This window comes from Ischnura elegans, chromosome 12 (assembly GCF_921293095.1).
Source record: "Ischnura elegans chromosome 12, ioIscEleg1.1, whole genome shotgun sequence".
Lineage (NCBI taxonomy): Eukaryota > Metazoa > Arthropoda > Insecta > Odonata > Coenagrionidae > Ischnura > Ischnura elegans.
In genome coordinates this window covers 10,874,818-10,897,519 of record NC_060257.1, presented here as the reverse complement: position 1 = coordinate 10,897,519, position 22,702 = coordinate 10,874,818, and the positions used below count along the sequence as shown (strand labels likewise).

Here is a 22,702-nt window from a genome sequence, read left to right as displayed (position 1 = left end):
CATGCATTCGTACACGTTCCGTTCCGGTCCTCAAAAATCATTCACGCAAACAGACATTAACTAGTACGTGTTAATGTATCGTGTAAACAGGCCTTAAGAGGCGTAAAGTACATATTCAGAGGAAATATATTTACTGTAAGCGCTCGGCGGCTTCTTCACGTAGAACTGAATAACTTAACAACCCTGGTAAAGTCCTCGTAAACCCTCTGAAAGTCCGAAATCACGTGACGGAATCACGAAGTCCCTGGGTTAACAGAACAACCCTCATAACCTCCTCCAAAACCACAAAAACGGATAGACATTACGTTTCTATTGAGTAAACATGCTTGGTGATGGCATTGCTTGAATAAGAATATACATAGGAATTTTACGGAGGATAATGACCTCATAATATGATGGTTAGGTGAAGTTTGAAATGTTTTAGATTGACAATAAGTATCTTTAACCTTTCGTCGGGCGCAATGGATCTGACAGACTCAGCGCGAGTGATTTTTCGTTTATTCGCGCCAATAGGTGGCATAGACTCTTGACGCTTATAGTTGATTTTTGTTTTGACACGCTTTATGCAGCCTTTCGCTTTTCGCATTTATGCCGACAGATCAGTGGCTGATTATTAAACATAGTTTAACAAAATAATGACCCTGTAAAGCAAAATAAAAGCATTATTACCTGAATAAACCAGCAAAATAAAAAAACTGATCCAATAGAATTCACATGCTTAAATACTTAACGTATAATAATGCTTAACAGTGGCGCCGACTCCATGGGGCCTGAGGGGGCCCGAGCCCCCTCGAAAATTCGTTATTGGTGTGAGGAAAAAATGTGTCAGGCTTGTCGATTTTCCCCGGAGTGTCCAGATCTCGATATTCGAGTTAACAGGGTTCTAATGTTGATCATATGACTCTTTTAAAATGCTTAAAAAACTTAAAACTCACTACTTATAAAATCTTCCGGGGCAAGATCCCCGATTTTGGCCCCCCCAATATTTTTTGTAAGTCTGCGCCCCTGATACTTAATAGCCAAAAGATCACGTTAAATCGCACCTTGCTGGATCGGTCAGGAGCCATATGACGGTGTATATACCGGGAAATACATAGCATATAAGACATGATTTAAGATTTCGTGAACACTAATAATGGTGATTTAAACTTTAAAGGCATATCACTGAGCCTTTATTGGAGTTAATAATTTTTTTGCACCTGTGCCAGTCCGGCACATTGCGCATGAACTCAGCAATTCCAATATTGCGCTTGACGAATATCTAAAACACGCTTGTTCTCGGAATTTTATCTCAGTGGGTATAAGAGCAACCCAATTGTACCTCGAGGCATTTATGTAAGGCTCGAAATTATAATTGGAAAAGAGGATTGAATGACAACAAAATCAGCTTCTGGTTTCTTATAGCGATAATTCGCTAATTATGATAGTATATTCATGGATGCCATATTCCAATTTGCCAATTCCCACGAAAGTATAATCACTTGAAAAGTACATTGTTTGATATTTTTACGTCCATCAATTTCGTCAGTCAATGTTTCACGCAAGGAAACAGTTTCGAATATTATCAGCGTTGTTGAAACTTCCTCAAATCACCTTTGCGATGCTTAAATATCTGCATGGTTCCTATCTAAAAGAAAGTACGTTTACGCACGATAATGCATGACAGTGCAATGGCTAAAGGCAGAGGGAAGTTCTTCTGGCGTATTTTTCTCCTGGATTTTTGACAGCTTTCCATTTTTTGGACGGAGTGCTATCTCTTCCAATTATACGTATTCAAATGTTCCGGAGAAATATCGTATAACAGCGTGGTGAAAAGATTCGTAAAAATATCAAACATAATTGGATTATCAGCGGTGTTGAAACTTACTTAAATCATCAGTAAAACCTTAAAAAAAATACCTGCGTAGTTCCTATCTAAAAAATGTTTCCGCGTGGTAATGCCTGCTCATGCAATGGCTAAAGGCAGAAGTAATACTTAGGGCGTTTATTTATTTTTGACAGTCGTCAGTTTTTTTGGACAGACGGCTATCTCTTCCATTTCTACATATTCAACTGTTCTTCCTGACAAACCCGCAAAGGGAGCCCCAACTCACTTCGCATCAGTACCGCCGCGATAAGCGCCGAACTCGCGCGCCGGCGGAAAAGCAAAATGGCGTCGCCTGGATTAACAGTCGCCCGCGAAAGAATCCGAGCAGCTCGAAGAATACAAAACATCGCAATCCATATTTACATTCTCATCGGGTCTTACTGCGTTAACTTATAATTGCGTTATAAAGGTAATAATTCAATAACTTTACTTTTATTCTACTAGCCAAGGCACTTCAAAATATGATTATTAATCTAAAACCTAGCATTTGGATTTATTTTAAGACCTGTTATCATTTTATAAAACATAAATGCTTATTCTACATAAATATCAACGAATACAGTTGTCTACTCTTTTTCCTGTTGTCAGCAGAGGTTAGTGCTTCAAATACGGAGAAAAATAAAGACTGAAGAATTCTAATGTTATATTTATTTCGGTCGCTGAAGAAGTAACAAAAGGAGATATATTATTTTAAGAAGGATGAACACGAAATCACTGCAACTGCCGCTAATTCTGTGCAGGGTCCAAAACAGTGATTTGCTTGCTGTAATTTAATTGTGTTTTTTTCAGAAACCTTTCAGAATTGTTTTTCAAATTTGAAGGAACCTAGTAAAAAAATTCATCAATATACGTATTCGATTTGACTACTTTTATGTTTCATACGTGCAAAAATGATGGTGGTATTTTTTCTTAACCGTAACAAAATATTTGCCTCTTTTCTGAACGGAATATCCTGAATATTACGCGCACTTCTGAAAACATAATAGTTTTAATATGTTAGACTTATTTTCGGGCTAGGGTAATCTAGCAATGTCAACTCCCGAAGCTGATATTCAATTTCTTGAATTAAAAAAAAAGGCCTGCACAACTTTTAATGGGTTCTCATAGTTATGCAGTCTTTTCCCTCGGTGGGTACCTATTTATTCACACACGAAGAAATTCTCTGGTACTTCCGCCGAGTGTTCATGGCATTCTCGACGTGTTATGCCGCATCAATTACCCTTTCAATGGGTGACTTTGAAGGAGAATAGATCAGACAGGGAGTTATGGCTAACCACAGAACTTCCTGGAATAGAGGAAGGGTGATCATTATCGGGCGCCATGTGAATTTTTATGGGGCGGTCAGGGTTAAAAGGTGTGCCGTCGAAGAAAAAAAGGGAAGCGGTTAGAAATGGCTGATACTAGCTAGGATTTTTAAGATATCCTGAATCCATAATTATAGTTCTAATATGCAGTTCCAACTCTACACTCTCTGCAAAGTAAACTAACAGTGTACGTTATTGAACGTAAATCCACATAGTTAAATCACGTACATTTACATAGAGCAAGTAAAATGTACTTACAGGGCTTGCTGTGGAGAATAGAAAAGGTCACATTACGTACAATTGCATCGAGTAAATAAAATGTACTTTTAGTGTTGGTTTGTGCAGGTTTTACCATCAATCCGCACCTGAATCCATAAATACAGTATTTATATGCAGTTCTAATACTAATCTTCAATTGATAAAAAAATACCACCATCTTATGTGACCATATGAAACATAAAAGCAGTCATGACAAATACTTAATGATTGGGGTATGATTTTATATAAAGCTTCCGAAGTATTTTCTGAACGAAAATTTAATTACAATATGCAGGTACCTAACTCTTAACCATGCTGCACGCCCTACACGGTAATTAAATTTGGAATAAATTTCAATTCTTTAATGAAATGAGTTTTATATTCCAATTATTACGTTGATGGGCACCCCGGTATTTTCAATGCCGCTTATTTTGGTTGCGATCATATTTTCCTTTCTTCAAGGGACAATATTTTGGCCCATCCTATTACTTTAGACTAATTAAAATACGCTGAACATACCAGCTTACCTAAACTACAAATCAGACATAATTGAAGTTAATTATACATACTTTCTGAATATACAAAATGTGTCTAATTGGTTATAGGCATGTTTTCAGCTGCGTCCTTTATTTTTACGGCTGAATCGACTTTTCCTGACCGTCTCATTACGTACAATCTATGAACTACGCCGCTAATGTTGGGATTCCTTGCTTCCGACAAAGAAGTTATGCTCCCATAACATCGCGCGTAATAGTTAAGTGATTTCTCTGGAAGGTCGCACGGCACTGATAAAAGATATAAACTTCCGACGGCTTAGGTTTCACAAAATTATGCTCCATTCCCGTGAAGTCTTTGATGCCTGGAGTGTCGCAAGGATATTGATGCCTATCTCCGCGGCTTCCGTCTTCTGACCAAGATTAAATTGTAAGTGAAACACACGTGAATTATGTCGTGATGAAACTTCGCTCCGTTAGATGGGCTGCGGAGGTCTTTAGAGAAGTTTACGAGCCTGAAAAATATTGAAACGCCACGGCTCCGCGGTCATTTTTATCGCGAAGAATCCCGAGTGATCATATCATTTTTATAGTTTTACCGCTCGATGAAATTTCAATTATCTCCGTTATCGCGACAATCCAAGTTTTTAGTGTATGCACATAACGACGTTTAATTACATACTTGCTACCCGTGCGGGTAAAACCGAAAATGAATCATCATTCCAAAGATTTAGGGGAGCAGGATTAGCAGGAAATTTATGACGATCGCAATAATTTTAAAGGCAGAAAAGCAAACAATACGAAAGATTTTTGTCTTTCTTTCTTGTCATGCTAGTGTTTCTTATATATTATTGTGTCTTGAGAACTCTGGGTTCCACAAAAAAAAAGTTTTTCGCATAAATTCGGCAATCAGCGACATCAGTGTTAAAATGAGATTTCGGTAGACCAACTTTTTCGCATACTTTGAGCGTTGCTTGGTGATATTCCCTTACTACGACAAATTATGGAAAAAAAACAATTTTTTTACGACCGTGGGTTATATTCTCGACGGAGAAAAAGCATGAGAGTAAGATACTTAAGCTAGATACTTGAACAATAATGAATATCTTGTTTCTTGCTAGTAAATGTCATCCTTAATGAATGATATTGAAATGTCACTGAATATGAATCAGTCACTACGAGAATTTCATTGTTCAAAAGGTGTTGCGAGTGTAAGTAGGGAACTTTTCCGCATACTTAAAACTTACTCTTCGGTAGCCGTCAAGAATTCGGATTAAATTATCCGTGGTTTCTCATTGTCGATAAAAATTTTTAGTGTAAGTATGTCTTCTTTTATTAATGGTGCGTATTTACCGCACGAAAATGTACCTTACCTACCGCATTAGATCTTAGTTATTTTATATATCAAGTGTTCAGGCTTCACTCGATGGAACCACTTATCTAGATTGCGAAATAATTCATTTGGAGTGTTCTACAAAACCCTGGGTTTCATATACTAGATAGACATTATCAAGAGTCTCTACTACTTGATATGACTATCAAGTAGTTCAAACCCAGGTAACCCATCACCTTGATAAAAACTGACTTATTTCGCACTTACAATTAGTAATTTTATTTCATAAAAAACTCAACAAAGTTATATCATCCGTACAAAAAATTCAAAATATGAGCATGTCGTCCATCAAATTATATATTATAATCTCTTTCATGCTTGAACGCTACCGTGGACGGATGAAAATATGGAATTACGACTATGTTACGATACAATTTTCTCTGTACTATATCACCAGCACTGTTCCTAACGTTATTTTCTCCCTTTGCAGACAAGTGCCAGGATGACCCGTCGATGCGTGTGAACGGCAAGGGTAAGAAGATGCGAAAACCACGGACCATCTACTCGAGCCTGCAGCTTCAACAGTTGAACCGGAGGTTCCAGCGGACGCAGTACCTGGCGCTGCCGGAAAGGGCGGAGTTGGCCGCATCACTTGGCCTCACGCAAACTCAGGTGAGTTTAACCTCTAATGTTGGCAATCCTGAATCCATCGAGTTGACGGAAGATTTAATGTCTCGAAATAAAAAATAGATATAATTCGTAGAATCATCTTCTTTCCAGACGTAGACCTAAGTAGAAGAAACCATATTGGCGTTGACATTTTAGAGATTGAACGATCATTTCTGGTTTTAAATGTTAATTTTTACAAGAAAAAATATCGCTTGAGCAAAGGACACGGAAAAAAACAATTTATGAGCGCCTTTTAAACAAATAAAAAGTCCTTTAGCGTGATACACGCCTGAATTCATCTCGTGGAAAGCAGATGTAATCATGTCAATGTGATATTAGGCCGAATTACTCTCATTTATTAAAATAGATACAATTCGCAGAATCATCTTGTGCCCAGACGTCGACCTTAGTAGAAGAAAACATATTGGCGTCAGAATTTTAGAGATTAAATGATCATTTCTTGCTTTAAATGTTAATTTTTATAAAAACAATATCACTTGAGAAAAGAACACGGAAAAAACAATATATGAGCGCATTTTAAACAAATAAAAAGTTCCTTAGCGTATTACACGTCTGAATTCATCTGGTGGAAAGCAGATGTAATCATGTCAATGTGATATTACTTAGGCCGAATTGATCTCATTTAATCTTTAACTAGGACCTAAATCTAAAGGCAAACAAACAAAATTTCTCGGGAAGTAAGTGTTGGTACTCTGTGATACATATACTCCATGATGTGATATATTTACTCCATGGATGGAACATTATTGGATACTACGGAGGGTCTAACATATATTGTTTACATTGAAATTGGAGGAGTTTATAACTGGCTGAAATGATATGCATGGGTGTATGTCCTAAAGCCAGTGAAAATAGGAATTTCTTCGAAACATCCAAGATCTTTTTGTCGTAAACACAAAAACCGACGAGGTACAATCCGAGAAATGAAGAAAATTATTTTGAACGTTATCCAATTTCCACACAAAATACGCTTCACCAAGAATTTTACACCACTCGAACACTCGTGATTCAAACAGACGAGAAAAAATATAAATAGAACCGCCATATAACATTCTTCCAACAGGAAAAATATTCAACTGACTGCTTCCCTAACGTTGGAAGAGGGGATATACTATTTCCCCAGCGCTGGCCATCTCGAATTCCGCTCATTAAACGGAGCGGCAGCTTTTATTTCCCGATCGCAGAAATAGAAGGGAGGGAAAGATATTCGAGCTTCCGAAAAGAGGAGAAAAATATCACCCAAAAAAAAGAGGAAAAAAAACTCGAAGGTAAAAATTAAAATATAGGATGAACGCAGGGAATACTATGGAATCGCGCAAACGCCCACCAGGGGTCGATTTTAAGGGAATTAGCCGTCGTCGAGCTGCTCGGCGTGGAAAGGTGAAACGACACAGGATTATGTGGGGGTTCCAGGGTGCTCGGGTTCGCTGCTTGTACCGGGAAGTGGGCGGTGGTAGGGTCGAGATAGCAAAAGGGTTTATGAGGCTATAAGGGGCGTAGGGTTCGGGGATCGAATGAAAATGTGTGGGATTGATCGGTAACGCGAGGAAGGAAATGTTAGCAGGTTAATGTATGGGGTATGGAGGGTAACTAAGTCAGAATGGCGTATAATAGCGGTCCTCAGTGATTCAGCCCAACTTTAAGGAAAGAGTAAATCTCACACCTGGGTAAGCCACTTGCGTGCGAAATTCACTAGTTCGGGGTTAGGGGGATAATTCCATTTCTTTGGTCACCTCGTACTCCATACATAATTTTTGGAAGGGTTCTAACTTCTAAGGCCCTGGAATTTTAACCAGGGACTCTTCGATCAGTTGCCCATCTCACATCCATGAGGATACTAAATTTCCAATGTACGCTAACTAGCAAATACTTTGTACATTGAGTAGCAGCACCGCCAGTATAAGTCGTATTATTGGATAAGGCAGACTCAAGGTATTTTTCGGCAAAATTTCTTGCTGGGATGATATTCTAAAGAATCATACATTTACCTATGTCATTAAATTAAACAGGCATAGATTTACTTACAAATTCCTATCTAATACTTCAAACAAGTGAAGCCTACATAATCTCCTTCTTGACGCTAGCCTGCGGTTATACCTAAATAAAATAACGACAAAGTACATAGTAAACTAGTAAACTTGCTCACTTATGTATTTCTGTGCTGAAAAAATGAAGATAATGAGGCAAAATCCAGGGAAACGGGGCTCTGGGAGAAATGTCTGATCGTTTGTGACAAGATTCACCTTTCGTGTTGAAAAGAAAAAAATATTAATTTCAGGCTTATTAAATATGCATGCATATCCATCCACGAGAAAGAAACATCCGTCTGGGTACCGGTTTCAAGCAAGCGATTACCATCATCCGAATGGATTTCCACTGAAACCGGTTGAGATTCATCTTAAGTATTTAAGAGTATTGCTGTATTAATATTAAAAAAAGATCTCTACAAATTAAATGCGTCATTTTAATTATTAATTCAACCGAATCAAAAACATTAAAAATGACGGTTAAACATTCTTTGGTGAATGACACCTAGCATTTATGATTATAAATGCACAGAGCAGAGTATAGGAGCGAATTTTTCCAGTCGTTTCAATGATAAATCCTAAGAGTTGATGAAAGAAATCCTGTATCTGACGCTGTTCAGTATATTCATACCTGTAACTCGATTGGTACTGCAGTGAGGTTAAATACAAAGATATAGGACTTACAGGTCTATAGGACTTACAGGTCTATAGGACTTACAGGTCTCTAGGACTTATAGGTATTGGATATATATCAGGTATTACTTTCTGAGATATTACTCCTTCTGCTGGGATATCATACTGCCTTAATGCTATTGTAGGCATACGAGGAGTTCTAAAGTAAACTGAGTTGGCATTCTCCGCTATCCGTCATCAAAATTTCTTGCGCGGCAGCATGTAGTCTCAGACGCAAAGAGTTCCCTTCTAAACGTGACCTCCGCTAGTAATTTTTCTAGAATAACCGCTATAAATGATTATTAATATAAAATAATTGAATATTTCAATACTTAGATCACTTAAGATTGTATTTGAAGACAGAGTTGTACTCAGTGAAATGACGAAGAGAACGATTTAATAATAATAATAATAATAATAATTTGTCTTTATTATACAAGCGAATTTAGGACAGCGTTGTCCTCTCTTACAATTAACTTGTTAGACATTCACAAACATCCATGCCCTGGATGGTAGTCAAGCCACCCAGGCGGGATTCGAACCCGCGACCTCTAGGTTGGCAGTCGGGGACTTTACCCCGGCGCCATGGATATAATTAAAAGGAATATGGCTAAATGCAAATAGAAGTTGCAAATTATACGTCGAAGTGGGCAGAGTGCGGGTTCGTGCGCAAAATATTTCATGCCAGCCTACCTTATACGATAGAATACCTTTGATTTTCATAAAATAATATCAACATTTCGACACCTAAAGTTTCGTCAAAATGATTTCTTGTTAGCGGATATGTGAGCTCCTATTATAGATGGTCTACACTCCTCATTAATGGTGGCCAGGCGTTATTCTATTCTTCACCTCACAACCCACCACCAAAAACCCCAAGGGTGTTCATTTTAATGGTACGCTTTAAGGGTCAGCGTGGCGAATCGTCTCGAGTTGAATCGAAGGGGATGAAATGACGTCAGAGGGGGGGCATTTTGGGGGGGAGAGACAAGGGCAGGGGTCAAGTAATGGTGCCGGATAATTAAACCCCTTGTGGTTGGTTTTTCCTCCCTTCCGTTGGCCATATCTCTTCCGATCCCGTTCCAACTCTTCCCTTTGGCCCTTTATGCATATTCCACCTCCCTCTTTGTGTATACCTCCCACCTTAGCGGCGCGCTATCCTTCGGATACCACCCGTTATTCTTTCCTCTTGAACCCCTGGCCGCGCTCTATATTTCCCTTCCGGGATGGCTACTGGTATTTAGATATGGTGCCTAAAAATTAGACGTCGACTTCGATCTTTGTATTCTTCTTAGTATGCCTTCTTCATTTTTCCGCACATTATCTTTGGAATTTCATCCTTAATTCTTTCCTCCCAACTGATACAGTGGTAAGGACATCAGGAAGGGAATCGCATTAGCAAATGAGGTGTTCATGAACATGAAGGACCTTATGAGATGAGGCATAGCGGTTTTGTAAAGCTTCTCGAGCTAGTACTTAAGGTGAGACTCAAGATAAAAGTAAGTGGGGGAGAGCTTTAGCAGGTAGATTAAATCAGCTATTTGGGCAGCAAATTATAGGAAAACGGATACAGTAGTAAGGATATCAGGAAAAGAATTGCATCAGCATGGGAGGCGTTCATGAACATGAAGGAGCTCATGAGAGGATCATTACGTAAGAGTTAACAAAGTTACTTATTTCATGTAGTGGTTTGGGTGAATGTATTAGTTCTTATTGCGCTCATGGGAAGGTAGATGGCCAAGTTTCCCAGCAAGTACACCATTTTATCTTTCTTTCTTGGTTCAAAACTGTATAGAACACTGTTGAATTAACGAAAAATTAATTTTTAGACGGTTCTCCTAACCACCAATGCTAAAACGAACAGTTTGGTGGCTGCAGAGATCTATTCCTCCTCATATACTTAACTGAAAAAGGAGAATTGCGCTAGCGCCAGTATTAAGCTACGGACAGGAGAACTTGTGATGGTCTGTCTGCCCTAGGTATTACTAGCTTCAGACGAAATTCATCGTATTCTCCTCTTATTGAGCGTAACGGAAAATTCACTAACGAGCGACAAATAAGCCCATTGACGCTGCCGAAATCACCCGCATGTCTGATTCTTGTTATCCAACAAGCCCACATCGCGTGGACGTGACTGCGATCTGCAATTCAAAATATTCTCGCCGTGACAGAAAAATAGGTAATAGGCCGCTTTTATGTCCGTTAAACAAGTGTCAACTACGCATTCGGCCTTGGGAATGGAGGCAAAAAGACATTCGTTTTGCTTAAAATTGTTATTTGTAAGGGACGAATTAATATTTCTCGATGTAAATGGTTATTCCCTTTAAGTTTATAGATTTTTATTCTGCCATATCTCAAAAAAGTAGGGAAAATATTTTCTAATGAGATTTGATTCTTACTGCTGCCAGAATGAAGTTTCAAAAAAGTTACTTATTAATCACTACATTATGGGGGATGGCATGGTCGCGGTAATGACAGTTGGTTTGCGAAGAGTTTTGAACTTCATGCACCGCACTATAAACCTCATACTTACTACACAAAAAATTACGAAGGTATTGACAAGAATGCACGTAAATAATGTGAATGCTATCAAGAGAAAAAGTGAGGTAATTAACCAAGTGAGCTTAAAAATAACTGCCATTCTTAACCCGCAAATAGATGCAATTTGTGCCGGTTCAGCCGTCAATCATCATTTTTTACTAAGATGACTTATTAGCTCCAATAACCCAGTGTACCTACTCGAAAATATTAACTTTATACCTCTCATTGTATTTCGTAAATATACTATGTTTGAGCCCAATGAATTTTGGGTTCAGATAAAAAGCTATAAAGGGGATGTTGGGAGACAAATATTTAAGTCTCAAAGCGCCAAAAACCCAAGTGTTCGGCAAATACATTATCGCAAGAGTTATGCTTCGTATTTCGTACTATTAGTGCATCATTCTACATTTTGACGAGGTGCGCTTCATGCCTCTTGAAGCATCGCAACTGTGAAACGGCCCTCAGGGGACCCCTTAGTGGTTGATGAGCTGACCGATAAGTATCCGATTACCTCTCTTCAACATATTTCATCCGTTTTCGCCCTCATTTCTCCTGCACGACTTATTGCCGTCACTTCGGTGGGGCATAGAACTTGGGATTTATGAATGGTAAGACCACGGGGGTCATCTGTGATATCTGATCGCGGGCTGTGCAAAACAGCGGGGGTCCAAGCTGGTAGTCATTTGAGGGAGAGGGGCATTGTATGGACGAAGGCCTTGTTGAGGACCAGGGGGATATGTTGCCATGGTTAACGGTATTGTTGCGTATTAGGGTAAGGTGACGAAGAGGTCGACCCTCGTAGAGGTCAGCGGATTACAAAGGGTCGCTTCAGAAGGGGTACTGCTGCGACCCGAATCCAACCCTGTGATTAACCCCTGTTTACATCCCAAGGTTTCCCAACCCTCTTTCAATCTGCCACCATACTCCGATTCCCTAGTACCCCAATTATGGAAGCTGTTTTGCCACTCATAAGGTGAGATCCTCACGGTGATGTATGTTCCCCGCATCTTCACCGTGAACCGAAGAATAACCTGTGATGATGTCACAATATCTGACTGGTGGAATCAACTGATTATAGCACCTGCTAACCCGACAGGATTACAGTTTATATGGCGAGACTGAAGTAGAGATTATCCTCCTTATTCTCGGGACGTATCTACTGATATTTTTGGTATGAATGTCATATTTCTTGGTCAATTAGATGTTGACAATCTACATTAGCGATTTCTGTGAATCGTTCTTTTTTATGATGCTGTCATCTATCAGGAAAAACGGAACTAGTTGCAATAACGACATTTCATTTATCCAAGTGGGGAAAAAAATCAAACGTCGATGTATTGCATACAAAACTCCAGGAACGAGGAGATTAATAAGTATAGCAGCTAAATCAACCTCTTCTCTGCAGCATTTACCACTTACTTCTTAAGTTTTAATCTAATGTGCTATTTTCTTTAGCAGCCATAGTCAGTTGAATTCTCTTCCGCCTCTGGAAGTCTAATTATGCCCACCGCCTATAATTAACATGCCATTTGACAGTAATAACTAGGTTTACAGTTACAAAATCATACAAGATAAACTCCGCTGCGGCTGTCATTTGAATCAATAGGAAAATCTACAGGCCTCGCACAATCGAATGCTATTGTTTCAGTATCGACCCTGTAAAGTCGTGCCTTGTCCGAATCCATTTTGATTTATTTAATTTAACTTGATATATTTCGTTTCGTTCCTTATTTGGGTTTTTAATTGTATTAATGTATGTTTTAATGACATTAAAATATCCCAGGTTTGGCAGAAACATAGGACACAAAAAGATGAAAAACCACTCACTGAACTAAATTTTTGGTGGCATACACTCCTACTTGAGTCTCCTCCCTAGCTCTGAGGAAGGTGGATGTATAGCACCGAAAATTTAGTTCAGAGAGTGTTTTTTTAAATCTTTTTGTGTCCTGTGTTTCTGCCCAACCTTGAATATTTTAATGTGATTCACCTCATCGAGGAACATTCCGAAGAATTTATATTTTAATGTATGCTTTCTAGGGTATTGTTTCACATTGTTTATTATTTTTTTTTTAATCCACTCTGTTGTTGACAAAAAGAAGGGAATTGTTAAAAAGATAGTTTAAGAGAGAATACGTGTAATAAAGAGGGACAATGCCAAATGAGGATTTCAAGGAAGCTTATATAATTTGAGGGATTCCGAAGTCACAACCCCAATAGCTATATTTCTCTTCAATCCCTCCTCCCTTAGGGACTGCAATATGATTCTCCCACACATTTCGTCATACCGAACTGGTCTACTTCGTTCGTCTAATATACGGTTTATTTAGAGGTCTCCCGAGTATTCCAGAGTGGCGCAATGGTTATAAACTGTTTTCACACCTAATAATCTATGGGGACTTTCCTTCTTCCAGCCAACACCATCCCCACGCAACTGTGAGCGTGTGGGCAACTTTTCTCAATCCCCTTGGGTGTGCTTGACGTGAATCTCCAATGAGATGTCCAGGAAACGGATACTCTGCTATGTCACTACCCTCCTTTCATTTCGGTGCTTTAGTCACTGACCAGTGTCCATCACTTGAACCTTTCTCTGGTGGTCATTTTCACGCTAAAATCATCCGTTTCATCCCCCTCAGGGGGCGCGGTGTTCTCATGATGTAGTATTTGGTGACACAAGAGAGATGTGTGGAATCAAATGCGAAATATCTCGAAAAAAAACTCAGCCACTGTGATGCCTAAAAATAAATAACCTTATGAGATAGCTAAGAGGAATGGTCATTAGTGAATTTTTGTAACATATTTAAGCTTTATGATTAAATAATAAATTATAGCTTTTGCACCACTTGAGAAAATTTAAGATTAGGAATTTTTTTCTACGTATGGGACACTAAAATAGCTTCCTCTTACAGTTAAAGTATTTTAAAATACGTTAATAATACGTTTAAAAATAGCTTTCCTTCTTTTGCACCACTTTAAAAAAATTAGGATTAGGAATTTTGTTCTACGCATGGGATACTGGGAAATATCTCGAAAAAAATTAGCCACAGTGATGCCTAAAAATAAATAACTTTTTGAGATAGCTCAGTGGAATAGTCATTAGTGCATTTTTGTAAGATATTTAAGCTTTATGATTAAATTATAAATTATAGCTTTTGCACCACTTGAAAAAATTTAAGATTAGGAATTTTATTCTACGCATGGGACACTAAAATAGCCTCCTCTTACAGTTAACGTATTTTTAAAAAATTTACTTTCCTAATGGAAACTGGTTAACCCAATAATGTTCATTTTTAATACTTGCATGGATGAATCATTTGAGAAGAATTTGGAATTTAAATCGAAACTATCAAGCAAAAAAGAATAGTTAATTTTTTAACACAGTCATTCAAGCAGGTTAAAAGCCATTTCACAATATCTTGATTGAAAAGTGTTTCGAAGTGAACTGCGATTGAATAAAACCGAAATGTTGATAAGAATTTTGTCTTTTAGAATATAATGGATAGTATGATAAGCTATCGTTTTATAGGCGTATTTGATATTTTCATTTTTTGGGCGTTGTCTCTAATTCTATGGAATTATACCTTACAATGTTATTGAAAATTGAGCCGGCTCATTCTAATAATTAACGCATCACAGACAGCAATTAAATTCAATGTAAATATCACTTGACACTCTGTTTTATTCTCAATCCTATTTTACATCCACTTCAAGATGGCTCTCTCCTTAACAATTCATTGTTTATCTTTCATCACCATAGCATCGTCTCAAACAAAGAAATAAAAGAAATCAAAATAAAAACAAAAATGCTCACAAATAAACAAAACAAACAACAAATGAACTTAAAAACAGAAAATAAACTAAACATATACTAGAGTAATATTGGTCATAAAGACATATGCATCATAATTAATTATTATTTTTAAACAAAACATGGGGTTGGGTGGTAACAGACGACACAAAAATATATATTAACTTCAAAATGAAGAATAGAAATTGGTAATTAAAAAAGTGCAAATTGGTGCTCAAAATTAAATTTCATTCAGCTTCGTCATTAAAATACGAGTATTGATCCAGTATTTCCTAGCGTATTTCTTACGGATATACGAGCGTATTCACAGTCGCGAGCTTGACCCAAACAGCGGAAAAGGCGGCTGCAGGCTGCAGAGTGGTAATTGGGCTCATCGCATCAGCTGAGGGCGGCTAATACGGACGCTGCCATGGATGCAGGTGCATCGCACACCCGCGCTCCCAATTAGGTTTTAGGGGAATCCGGCAGAGGTCTCGCTAATCGGACGCGACGCTGCCACCGCCGCTCCCTCTATGACTAACTAGCCACCGCTTCCTCCCTTTTGTCTTTCCGACCTCCCCGACGAAAATAAAACCTGGATCTCCTACCCATAATTCCCTCTCTCACGTTTCCTCCCCCATCCGGAACCATTACGTACCCCATCTATCCCCTTATTCGCCCCGATTCCGAAAGATTTGTTCGCTGCTCCCCCCCCCTTTCCACGGTATCAACTCAAATATCAAACTGGAATTCCCTAACCTTCTCATACTTTCCCGACAATACGGTAGTTTATTTCATCAAAGAAAAGGAAAGGAATTGATTGCGATTCGTTACCCACCATTTGTGTACCTATTCATAATATACAAATTATTTGTTTTTTTTAACCTCATTTGAAAAAGGCCAGATTGGCGCCTATGCGATGCCACTCCACGTGACGTCAAAGGGACCAAGATGCTACACGAGTAGATAGGAGTTTTACATCGTCTGAGATTGCCAATGCATGCTTCAGGCACATAGCTCAGGGAAACATCTCCAAGTAATAGCCTATTAAAATTGCATAAGGTCGAAAAGTTTCCTTCGTTTGATAGGGTATTAATAATCCTTATTTAAGCCAAGCTCTACCTGCTACCAGGGTACTCTGCTACCTGCTAGCAGCCTGCATCGTAGCGGCGCACATAGCTTCGCACCAAGGTGGCCTCACACGGTGGCAGCCGGAACCAGAATGACGTCACACGGGGTTTTCCCAGCATTCATACTTAGCCGTCGCGTGTTCGCTCGCCAGAAAATTTTCACTTTTCATTCCATCGCGAAAAATAGATATCGTAATTTAAAAATCTAAAAGCGTGAATTACTTACTCCAGGAGTAATAATCTTTCGATTTAGGCAGTAAAAAAATAATAGGAATCCACCTTATTTGGTAAGATCTGTACGCTTTGCTGAAGACAATCCTCGATAAGAAAAGATAGCAGGAACGGAAAAGGAAGGCCCAGAATGGAATATGTGGAACAGGTAAAGAAGGATGTGAAAGAGAAGGAATAAGAAGATTTTAAAAGATTTCCCGATTTAAGAATTGAGCGGAGAGCTGCGTCAAACCAATCTTAGGATTGTTGGCCAGAGATGAAATTGATGCACGCTTTATGCTTAAATTATAGCTTTCCTTCTGTTTTCCCTGTGTTAAAAATTTAACATTTGTAATTTTGTTTCCTGTATGGGGCACTAAAATATCTCCTTTCCGGTTCAGGTACCTATTTTATGCGTCATAACTTTCATTTTAGAAACTGGTTGGCGCAATATAGATCATCATTAACACTAGCAATCAAATGAGAAGCATTTGGGAACTGACATTTCCCTGCAACTAAAATATTTAATTGTAGCTTTATCTAGCTTAAGCGAAAAGTTTATTTTAATTGTTCTTCAAACTACAGAGACGCAGTGTATGTGCATTCGCAACATTTGCAGTTGACGTGAATATTCATTATGGTGATAATCTGACGATGATATTTTGAGAACCTTGACCCCTGGGGCACAAAGAATCAAGACTTTTAAGAATAAATACTATCTTCAGCACAATTTTTAATTGTCACCGATATTTTTTTTTGGAAAGCCATAATATCGCAATATCTGCCACGGAGATATCTTACTTACGCTGTAATTAGACCATAAAATATAAAATCATCAACCAGATAAAAGTGACAAGGAGTTCCCGGCGAACCTCGCGGCAGTATTTTGTTTTGTTCCTTGAGACAAATTTTGATCTGAACTTAGAACTTGCCGTCTGATAATTTTACGAGTAAACTTCACGGGCTATCATCTTTTAGATTCATCAATTCACTGAAAGAGTCACGCAAACGTTGTCAGATAAACACCAGCAGAAATGCTGCCATTTAAAAGAGAAATGTGTTTATCAAAACATTGTCCACTAACATTTAAAAGTTTTCTTTCATTGATAAGGGGTCGAAAAAATACCCAACCCCAGCGGTTTTAGATATAAAAACACTTTTCCGTGTATAAATTGATAATTTGTAAAGTCGCCGCTCCATACACTTTCAATGGGAAATAGAATAACTGGCAGGTAGACAGACATCTAAAAGTATTTATCGGCTGAAATGAGAAAGTGAGATTAAGAGCAGCTACTGATTTACATAAAACTGGCTTAGAATTTCGCTCAAAAAACTTTTTACTCCATGACGTTTCATTATCAACAGGTTTGACTCTAGAATGTATAACTGCTGAAGAAAAATGGCAAACCTGAAGGCAGTGTTTAAAAGTCTTCGTTCATTCGAAGACAAGTATTTTTGTGGTGTAGACCAAAAATATTTGGTATACTAATTAATTAAACATTCTGTTTTTCTTTTTTTATTAACCTCTAGTTCATTTCCATTAATTGTAAGTAGATACATCGTACTAATTCGTGAGGAGCATTTTATTCGAGAATGAAAATATAAACCAATGCTACGACGTTCAGACTGATATCAAACAACTAATTAATTTCCGAGGTTTGAAGCCACTGCTACGAAAACTATCATACATAGTACAATTCCACATATTTCACAAATCCAATCATCTGTATCTCCCACGTTACATTACTGAAAAATCTTTGAAAAATTACTCTTATGCTTCAAGTGGGTACAAGTGGAATAAATGAGAGAGGTAGTTAGTTACTTTTTCATATTTTACATAACTGATTGACCTTACTCAAAAATGCAATAAACTGCTGAAATGAAAAGTGAAGGCCTGAAAATGAAAAGTCAAGAACACCACGAGAAACACCGCCATTTAAAAGAGACATGCGTTTCTCACTTGTCATGGCATGAAAAAAAATGTTCTTTAACATTTAAAAGTATGGTTTCTTTATATAGGGGTCCATATAATTTCTCCATTACCATCAAACATATCCAATGTTCTAAGAATTACTCCTTCACGATTTTGATAGGCATTAATCATGACCATGTACTAATTAATTTCATTTCAACGACACCTCTGTAATAGTCAATTATCCTTCAAACTAAGTAAGTATTCTAACAGGACAACACCCCTTAAAGAATCTCCCTCTTTGGAGAAAGTAACCTATTTAGCGCAGCCGATGCCATCTCGCAATCTATCCATCAAAATCCTTACCTCTGCTTCAGGATTCGGGACGTATTTTCTTTTTTCTAATCTCTCAAATACGGATTTGTCATTTCACGCGACGGAGATAAGAACGCGTCGTCAGATTTCTTGGAAATGCGGAGTTTAAAAGCGTTAAAAAGGTATCAATCGATTCGAAAGAAACGTAGCGGCACGCAAAACACGAAGGGAATTTCTCGGAAGAGAAATGGTCGGATATATTTTTGGAACCGTCGGCATTCGGAATCGGAAGTAGAAATGTAATGGTAACAATAAGGGATGACATTTATGCTAAAAAAATGAATATATATAATGTATTATATTAAATTTGATTGAGACATTAATGGAGTTAAGTGGGATACGCAAAATATTATTGTAATGATTTACGTATTAAAACATGTCTAAACATTGCCGTGTCTATGGAGTTGGCCACAAAGACGTGAGCAGTTAATGAGTGTTTCACCTGGTAGATATTGCGAATCAATTTAAAAAATAAGAAGATAATATTATAATTGAAAAAATAATCAAATAATTAATTAATCAACAACTTTTTACAATTATTATAGCACTTAAATTGTACATGGATGAGCCAGATCGTATTCAGTTCAACAGGGAATGATTTTTTGGGATCAGGTTACAGCCTATGAGGTACCATGCGTATTTCATTGTCCATCATCATCACTGGTCAACGATCCTAGGATTGATTTGACGCAGCTCTCCACTCAATTCATTGTCCATATCAGATGATAAAATTTAGTCAACTCTCGGAGAAGCTTTACTGTCATTTAAGAACGATATTTTAACGAATGATAAACGATATTTTAGTAACCTCTCAAAATGGGCAAGTATGTTTACCAAAGATATTCGCTAAGGCGTAAAACGAAATCGTGGCAAGTTATTTCGCTTGTGTATGATTATCTGTGTCCTGGTACTGTTGCATGTTAGTTTAGATTTCTTAAGCAATAGAGAGTATTATCATTTCAGAGTGACATGGAGAACCGCATCTTAGAACCTCCCTATGTATATTTCTAAGTCGAACAGAACGATACATAAAGGGCCGTATGCGGACTTCATTTTTCATTTATTTTTTTCATTAGCTATTGTTGTAACAACCCCGCCACATGCCTACCGAGGCCGTTTTGGGTAGTTTGTAGAGTTGGTTTTCCATAGCCACATTTGAAAATATTCCGTATAAGGAGCATAGGGTATTTTGAGTTCTTTTTTCGCGGTGTAACCGTCTTGACGACAACATGACTAATGTCACGAGATGCTGGGTAACTTAAGTATTTCCACGAAAGGGTCGATCAGCGGTGGAATAGCAATAAAACTTTTATGGCCCACTTACGTCCAACTTAAGTGCGAGTATTTGTACTCAGAGCTTCAAGTGCGCTCGTTAAGGGAAAATAATTCGAGACTCGGACATACTTCATAGGATGTCGAGGTCCTTGGTCGAGGTAAAAAAATGCTAATGATGACGTAAGCGTAATCAAACGTTTTGTGGAGCTCACCTTATCCAACATAAACCTTTTTGGACCAAAATAAATGGAATGGCCTTTTCTATTTGTCATTAAATATAATGGGTATCTTATATTATTACTAGACGAATATTTTTGGTTTAAGGTCGCTAGGTGGCGCATGGGTGGCGTATACAGAAAAATGTCATTCACTTATGAGCTAAAAATAAATAATTATAGGCTAATCCTCTCCTACTTCTATATACTTGACCCGGAAGAGTATCCCAGAAGTCAGTAGGCATGAGGTGGAAGACTATATAATTCATATAGTAATATAATTCATATGCCATAAACCTGTGAGAGAATACGAAAAAAAAATTCTAGAAGAAACACAAAGTAAAATTTTTGAATATAATTCTCGGGAAGAACTAAAGAAATTCATGAGTTATTCCTACATAATTTGACCTATGATATAATTTACCTCATCTTAAAATCAATGACCCACTTGAATGAAGGAGCAAATTGTTCTACGCATTTGAAGCTAACAATAAGTCCAAAATAATTCGTGTTTTGTATCGCGATCAGTATTTATATCTCGCGTTACCGGAGTTGGGCCAAGAAAAAATCGTTCAGATGCGCGCTGAGTTTCATTCGTACAGCGAAATAAAGAATCATCTCTTGCCAGGAAGGAGAATAGCGAATTATGTTAGAATTCCTATATAAAACAAGGAAAAAATTAATTTTCTTAAAAGGTTAAAATAATATTAACACATGAATGCTTATGGAGCTAAAATCCTCACTAAAAAATTTATTGTCGATGGAAATTGATTAACATACGTGACAGAAGATTCTTTGAATGCTAGTAAACTGTCAAGATTAACTCATATTTTACAAGAACGTCTATTGCAATTTGCTATGTACTTATTACTCCATTTCTCACAGTCATTTTTATATAACTACCCACTCTGCACAAAGGAGGATGAGAACAGGGTTTCACGATGAAAGTAAGGGTACAGGCCTAAAGATGGAAGAGGAATATGGTATGAATGTCATGCTGGAGTTATTAGTAGCTATAACATCCCATATAAACCTAAGTAAACTGGTAAATAACTTCATTTCTTATGTGTCAATTTCATGGGCAATACGCTGGATCATGTCAGCCGGCGAATGAGAAACATGGTTGGTTGCTCATTGAATTCGCATCGCTTTGAGTTTATTGAATGTTTTGCAAGCAAATGGAATCGTCAACGACAGGAAAGAATACTCCTAAAGTGCTCAGCGTCGATTCAATTCTTGTGCATTCAACCCAGTCGTGAATAAGGGGACCGTAGTCCGTGCCAAACCCCTCGTTTTCAACTAGTGTTATCTCGTTCTCCGTTCTTTGACACTATTCAATCTTGGGCGCGGTTTAAAAGATACCAATTGAGGAACACTAAGTGAATTTACGACATTGTGTAGGTACATCGCCTTTATTGATATTGGCCGGTTTATTCGTCAATGATATACTTGCCCATGGTTAGCATATTGCTTGAATTTATTAGCGATCTCTTGGTACCTACATTGCTATGCATTTACTGACATTTGGTGAAAAATTGAGAAGTAGTATTCCGGGTAATAAATCGCAAAGTTATAAAAACAACTGTGTTAATAACTGGCTATTTATATTTGACGCATTCACAAAAACCCCATCGCATTTTGGTTGGTAGAAAATTTAACGTTAAAATGACCCAAAAAGTTATACCTTAGCTAAAAACACCTTTCCCTAATTCCTGTATTTTGAATACATTCAACGAGCAACTTAGCGCGGAGAAATGTTTTAAAATATATTTTAAACACCTACGATTTTAGATGACTGCTAACATAAAATAATGACGCTAAAATTCGGTTTTAATTAAAAAACGCCAAAAATACCTTTCCTTCAAGTAAACTGCGGGGAAAACCACCAGTAAATTAAGAAAAATTGATTTGCGCTAAAGAAAAAAATGGTCCATTATTTATTCAAGTTATAATTTTTAGCCTTATCTTATGATTTCTTAGTTTTTCTGTTCCTTGTCAGATTGAGGACACGGCCCCCAAAACGGGAATAGCCGAATGGAATTATTATTTCTGCGATGTTCTGTTGTTAATGGCTCGGCACATTTAAACTCTTCATGAGTGCAGATGCACACCTAAAAGTTAGTCGGATCTGAAGAGTTTTTTTCCTCTCCCTGCGGGATGCGCTGGCACATTATATAGGCTTTAAATTTAAAAGCGCAAATGCGTTTTAGCTGTCATAACGAAGTGGAATGTGAGATGAAAGAAAGCCGTACACCCGTTCCTCGAGTGTTATTTTCTGTGGCTAATGGCCAAAGAATTTTTTAATTCCTGTTCCCTCCCCGAATGTGACGGCTGATTTTCCAGCCTACGACAAGGTTTACTTTTATCTCGTGGCCTTTCTGCGAAGGTAAAGAAATGAAAAAGGAATGTAGTCTATATTCTCGTGGTAATTGGGCATTTCGTGTCAACACAGAAATTTGCAATGATAACTTATGGCTTATGCAAACTTGGCACTAAAATGATAAAATATAAAATTCAAATATAAATGCTCTTGTATGGGCTGTTATCTATTTCACTCGAATAGAAGGCTATGGTTACATATCCAGTGGATGTAATACATTTTCGAGGATATGAAT

General features: G+C 37.7%; 1 protein-coding gene across 1 annotated transcript in view; it reads left to right on the top strand.

Annotated features, from left to right (window-relative positions):
- LOC124169109 (homeobox protein DLX-2-like) overlaps positions 1-22,702 on the top strand; it is a 208,618-nt gene that overhangs the window by 60,352 nt on the left and 125,564 nt on the right. The window contains exon 2 of the mRNA XM_046547601.1: positions 5,747-5,928. Coding sequence (XP_046403557.1) covers positions 5,747-5,928 — 182 coding nt within the window. The remainder of the gene's footprint in view (positions 1-5,746; positions 5,929-22,702) is intronic.